Genomic DNA, 6,560 nt, shown 5'->3' with positions numbered 1-6,560 from the left:
TGCAGTTACACATCTGATGGTAGGTGGGGAGAGGGCTTTACACACCAAAGGCGTGTAAAGGCCAGATGAAGACCTTCAAGTTGTTGCTTTTTAATGCTCAGTTTTTGCTAAGACATGCTAAGAACCCAGATGGTAGGAATGCATAAGCATCATGCTTGGTGAAAAAATCTTAGTACCTTTTTCCCTGTACAAAAGCAGGCAAAAGAGTATGAAGTAACAAAAACCTGAAGTATCAATGTCTTCTTATTAAGTCTGAGTTCCTTTCATTCCTGCTACCTAGTATTCCCTGATGTTGACTGAAGAGTCCTGACAATTCAATCCTTCAGCTCTTGAGCAGCTACAAATGTTCACATGTACAGTAGTATGAATTGCCATTTTTTCTTCATCAGTTTCTATGAGGAAAATTTAATTACACAGCCTGTCTGGGAGAAATATTCTGAAGGAGGAAACTGTGCTGGATGTCTGTGTCTTCTTGTTCTAAATCAATGCTCAGGGGCCCAGGCTGCTCAGGGAAGTGATAGAGTCACCATTCCTAGAGGCACTTAAAAGCATGCAAATGTGGCACTTGAGGACATGGATTAATGGTGGACTTGTTAGTGCTGGGTTAATGGCTGGACTCAATGATCTGAAAGGTCTTTTCCAATCTAATCAGTTCTATGACTCTAAGCCCTCACATTCTGTGTTTGAAATTATCATTTGTGAAATGCAAGAGAGAACACTGTCATAAGCTCCCACAGCTGACCTTCTCTGAAGTTTCTCTCAAATCTCACAGAAACATGAGGTGATTCTGAAACACAGGATTTCCATCCCCAGGACTGCCCCATGCCACTCACTCCCCTGGGGCTACAGCAGCCCAGGAACACCAGCAGCCTGCAGCCACGCCTTGTTTGAAACGCACTGGGGCAAGTAAAGTTCAAGGTAACCTTATGGATCAGGGTCATATTACTTTCCAACACCTGCCCATGTGTATATAACCAACAATGCCTCCCTGTGTGGCAGAATTGCCCTCGCCTGCTGCTGACACATAGCTCCAGACATGCTGCTTCCTGCCACAGGAAACTCTGCCTCCATGGCCACTAAGATCCCAGCTGAGAAATCTGGGAAATGTCAGCGTGAGACACACCATTCTAAAAGCATCCTGTACCAGATCCTTAACAAAGAGCATGGAAGTGAGACCAAGTGGCACCAGCAGCATGGCAGTCCCCACTGCTCCACAAGAAACAAGGGCTGCCCTTGTTTGGACAGGAGAAGAGTTGTCCTGAGAACACCAGAAACCACATGCAGAAGAGCTTCTGAAGTGCTGTTGAAGACTTCAACTTTTATTAGAAACTTACCTTCTTTTTATCACATGCCTTGGGAGGATCAGTTTGTCCTCATACAACAGAACTGGGTCCCTCTTTTTGTCCTGGGCATGGCACAAGAACGGGTGGATTTTGACCTGAGAGAGATTCCAGCCATCAGTTTACTGAAAAAAATCCTCCTCAATCAGCCTTCAACAGCTACGAATGAACTGGGTGGCTCATCAGCAGGAGCATCTTTAGTAGAAGTTCAGAAGATGAAGAATTTATTGTGGAAGTTCTGGGACCTGGACATAAATGCAAAAGAATATGCCTATCTTAAAGGAATTATTCTTTTTAATTCTGGTAAGTCCTCCCAGAAATTACACAAATTATTATGTACCTAGAAAGAGATTTGACATTTTTATTTACATATAGACAAATGCTTAGTTTTACTCTTTTCTATGAATATAGTTAAATGTTCTCAAAAACCTGCATTCCATAATTTAACCATTTTTCTGCCTGATGTGGTTTATTTTGTTTCCTTGGATATGTGAAGTACATCACCCACTGTAAGCCAAAACAACCTCTATTAGACATATTTTAGATCATAAACAGTTAGGTGTGTAACTTCAAACTGACTTCCAGTTCAAAGGTAATACAGCAGCCTCACCCTCACATCACAGCAAAGGAGAGATCGTACATGGGTACGTGATGTGAGCTTCAGAAGAATTTTAACAAAGGCTTCCTCAGTGACAAGAACACTGGAGAAGATAACCATCTGATTTTCATCAGTGAGGCAAAAGGATGCTGTGTTGAGGTTACACAGCTTTTATGTATTTATATCATTTATTTATATAATTTAGTATCTCTACATTCAAAGTCTGGGACGGCAGTCACAGAGCAAACTGGGACTACTGATTGCATCCTCTCACTTCTGATGCCAAGTTCAGGCTCCTTAGGAAGGAAGGTTGCCTCGGTCAGCACCATGGAGTGCATGAGTCATTAAAAGCTGAGCTCTAAGTACACTGAAGTAAATGGAAAGACTTATTGACTCCAGCCTGCTCTGGCTCAGATCCCCAGCTCCTTCCACAGCAATCACTGCTGTTGGCTGCACTGTCAGCAGTGTGCTGTACTTGGGACTGCACCAAAAGGATACTTGAATGCTTCAGTTATTCCATTTTATTTCTCGTGGTGGATGGTTTATAGGCTGCTCAAGGGCTGTGTGACTTTATATTTCTTTCCAATGGGATTCAGATTCTGGTTCTTGAGGTGTAATGTCATCCAGATGCTTGCTATTGCCTTGAGTGTCTATACCGCAGCATCAAACCAGAAGAGGTCGTTTCAGTGCAAGCTTTTTTCACAACGAAATCAGGCCAAAAGAAACCTGGTTATATCTAGGGGGATGATAAGAGGAGAAAGGCCTCATCTACAGCAGCTTACGCAGTATCTGTGGGTGAAGGGTCCAGCTGCAAGGCCGTCTGTACTTGGACCCAGGCAGTAAGTCAAAGGAAGGAGCAGGTAGGACTGCTCTGCCACACAGGAACAGCACAGAGTGAGGTGAAAACATTTTTGTGTTTTTGACAGTTGTCTGAAGAGCAATTGGGACAGTGAAGAGATGGGAACAGTGAACAACAGTGCTGTTATTATGTCAGTGCCATACAAATACATATTTATGTACACATATATATTCAAAAAGTCCATCAAGGCTGTGACAGGGCTTCTGTTAAAAAAAAAAAAGGTACTCTTAAGATGTTTACAGTTCAGCTGGAAACATGTGTTTGACTGAATATTATTACAACAGATCTCAGAGCAAGAAGTTTCTGTCTCATTATATGTAAATTAAAACCAGTGTTTGGTTACATAGAAAAAAATACCAAATGGGGAAATTAAGAATATAATATTTGAAGATATATAAACTATTGCAACTTCATCCTGAATACACAAAATCCTGAAAATTTCCTTTCCATAAAAAATCTAACATTTGGAATCATCCTCACAGCTTGCAGCTGCTGGTAATCCTGGGGGAGATGATGACTTTTCCAAACTCTTAATTTCTGGCTAGCCTGGTTGCAGGTTTGGCTGAGGCTTCTTCTCCTCTGGCAGTGATGTCTAGAAAGAAGAGAGCTGCTGAGGGCTGACAATAGTCAGCCAGTTACAGACTGAAGGAAACCCAACCAAGTTGGTTTTGTCCTGGTACAGGGCTCCAGGCAAGAGTGCTGAACTTCCTACACTGAAATGAATCATCCTGTGTGAAACACACCTGGTGTGAGCTGTTCAGATTCTATTCCAGGGAGGTATGGAGTCAGTCACTGTAAAAGATGCCAAATAGTATGTTCTATCCTCTGTCCAGACTGCAACAATTCTAGGAGAGAATAGATATCCTTAGAGAGGGAGGACAGGAGGCAATAGGTTGCCGAGAGCTACATGACAAGGCAATCCCCCCAGAGGCAAAGGATGAACACAAGGTGTCCTTAGCACTGAGTTCTGGCACCCACAAACACCCTCAGTGAGACAGCAGATCACATGCTATGGGAGGTATGTGACTGAGGCTCAAGACCATGACTCCACAGGGCAAAGATCTCTCCTTCAGGCACTCCTCTTGCTGACACACTCCTCTTGCTCCTTTTAGACTGTAATTGAAAATACCTAGATAGTAATGGTGAACCTCAGTGCCCCAGATTAGTCTAGTAAGCAGAGGCAACAATAGGATGGAGATGGGGCTGGCTACACTGGAAATCTACACCTTCAGGCTGTGAGACTGCTCACTGCTCCAAACCATCATCTCCATCTGATGTTACCTAGGTAGGGTAGATTAGAGCTGGAATATTTCCATCTACTCAGACTACTATCTCAGCATCATTTGGTGGGTAGACAACACTACAAAACTTCTTCTCCATCTGAGTCAAAATTACCTGATGTTACCATTTCAAAACTGGATTTTAATGTAATGGGCTAGATTCCAATGTGCCTACAATGCTGCCCAATGCTTATTCAAATTATTGAGCCATACATACTTTCTTTTTCCAAAAATTATGTTTAGAAACTGTTTATTTTTTTTCTGTAGAGAAAGTAGTGCTATAAGCCATAAATCCAGACATCCATCATTACAAAAGGCACAGAAGTGTTTACTCAGGATTTGTTATTTTACTTTTTGTTTTGACAGAATGTCATGTCCTGAAATGTCTCCCTTATGTACAATCACTGCAACAGGAAGCTCAGAAAGCCCTGATGGAGTTTATCTCAACAATGTTCCATGGAAACCTCAGCAGGTTTGCTTCGATTCTTCAGCTAATCACATCTCTTCGAGACATTGATGCAGATGCTATTGAAGAGCTTTTCTTCAGGCCCATCCTAGGAGAGACCACCCTAAATGTTCTACTTATAGAAACCCTATATATCAATCCAGGCTGGCTTTGAAAATAAATGACATCTGAGCAATAAAATACTTAATTTTGAAGAGATGAGAGAATATTATGAGCTAAATAAACGCGTTCCAAAAAATAATTGATGCATATTTGTAACCCATATATCCTTCAATGATGAAGTATTTTTGTAACATTTTAGAATTAAAATCAGAGAAAATTAAGCATTTCATGATACTGTGTGGTTTAAAAACCCCTTAGTCTAAGTATTTAAACATTGTCTAGGAGCACCAGCATACTTTCCAGTTGTGCTAAGTTAAATTGTATTATTTCTTGTGAGCATTTTTTCAGCTGTTTATGCTTTTCACTTTAAAGAAAAGGGGCACTGGTAAATTTTATTCAGTTGAAGATAGATACATAAAAGGCTGGTCAATGGTAAAATCAGTATAAATTCTTCCTTCTCCTTGTCAGTCCCTGATGCCAATACTTTTTCTGTTCCACTGAGAACTCTAGACCTTGGCTGTAATTGCTGGATGGAGCTCTCCCATACTAACTGCTTTCTTATAGGTTCTTTTCTAAGAACCTAAGCTGGGGGCATTGAATCTCTCTCCCATTATTTAAAAAGTCCTTTCCTAACTAAAGAACTAAACAACATGAATCAAAAATTTGTTGACTGGACAAAAGCTGTTCACGGTTGTTTCCAGAATGGGAATAACAAAGGCTGAAAGTTACTCTGTCATGCCATAAGCAGCAGAACTAATGTAGCACAGTTTCCTACACATTTAAGACCTTTTCCCTTTTAGCCCTGCCTGTACCCTTCCATAATCACCCTCACTTCCTTCCAAATAGATGTCAGATATTCCTTGGACAGCAGAAACACTAAAATACGGTTTCCTACAGATGTGTACAATGTGTTCCTACATCTCTCACTGCAAGAGTTCCACGTCTCCACCTCCAAATGCACTATGGCAAGCCCCAAAAACGTCTCTGTCTCCTACTCGTCTGGCTGGAGAAGAGGCAGCACGTGTTGGGGTGGGTGCCAAGCAATGTGTGTGCTGACTGCCCATCTGTCAGGATGAAAAAAACATTGAGCTTATACTTTAGCTGCAACAGGGGAAGATATTTGTATCCATTTCCTGTCCCACTCCTCTCCCAATGGTTTCCATGAAACTTAAGGGAATTAATTGCTGAATTATTTTCAGTAGTGGATCGAGCCTAGTTTTGCTCAGCAAGGGGGCTCAAATTCACCAAATGGGGGCTGACAGACAGGTAGACAGACAGCACAACGAAGAGTATGATAGCTTAGGATTCCTTAGAATGTCAAGCTAAAGGCAAAGGAAAAAGAAATTGTAAATATATATATATGTATGTAAAAATGCACATCAGCAGAATGGGTGTTGAAAGGAGTTCTAGAAGTCAAACAACTAAGAAAAAAAGAAAAATAAGAGTTTAGTACCTATCAGTTTTGACCAACGAACACACATTTTCTCCCACTTTGTCAATCGAGGAGTAAATCGCAAAAATAAAGGGGAAGAAGCAAACCCCAAACAAGACAAACCAACTAAACCCCTGGGTAGTAGTGATCACGGAAGTAACCTCTACAGTAAACGCAACTCACCTTCCTATGTCCTTAAGCTAAAGAAACCTTTCAGAATTGCAGATTTTTGGACTGATATCTTCCATGGAAAGCCCTCAGAGTAGAAGTTTTCAGTAGCTTTTCTTTTGTTAAAATGGTTCGACAGTACTACCACAGATCTTCTGGTGCAGGGTAACAGGATATTCCATGGTTACTTGTTTGTGATGCTGAATGAAAACATTAGTTCCAGACATTTGCTTTTTGTCTGTTCTTCTTAAGATTTAAGCAAGGAGAATACATCCAAAACTGGCATTTGTATATTTGGTATCTACAATATCATTT

At 41.1% G+C, this 6,560-nt stretch overlaps 1 protein-coding gene across 1 annotated transcript; it reads left to right on the top strand.

The window, feature by feature from the left end:
* Nucleotides 1-1,036: 1,036 nt before the first annotated feature.
* Nucleotides 1,037-4,709, top strand: LOC106849558 (nuclear receptor subfamily 0 group B member 2-like). Its single transcript, XM_014870236.2, has 2 exons — nt 1,037-1,643; nt 4,444-4,709. The coding sequence occupies exons 1-2, from the start codon at nt 1,037-1,039 to the stop codon at nt 4,695-4,697; spliced, it is 861 nt and encodes a 286-aa protein (XP_014725722.2). The 3' UTR covers nt 4,698-4,709.
* The last annotated feature ends 1,851 nt before the right edge of the window (nt 4,710-6,560 follow it).

This window comes from Sturnus vulgaris, chromosome 3 (assembly GCF_052056855.1).
Source record: "Sturnus vulgaris isolate bStuVul1 chromosome 3, bStuVul1.hap1, whole genome shotgun sequence".
Lineage (NCBI taxonomy): Eukaryota > Metazoa > Chordata > Aves > Passeriformes > Sturnidae > Sturnus > Sturnus vulgaris.
This window is presented reverse-complemented; position numbering and strand designations above follow the sequence as displayed.

Excerpts from the sequence above, each read along its gene's own strand:
- LOC106849558 (XM_014870236.2), top strand. The coding sequence starts at position 1,037 with ATGCTGCTTCCTGCCACAGGAAACTCTGCCTCCATGGCCACTAAGATC. Across the intron at positions 1,644-4,443 it reads AATTATTCTTTTTAATTCTG|AATGTCATGTCCTGAAATGT; the intron begins GTAAGTCCTCCC and ends TTGTTTTGACAG.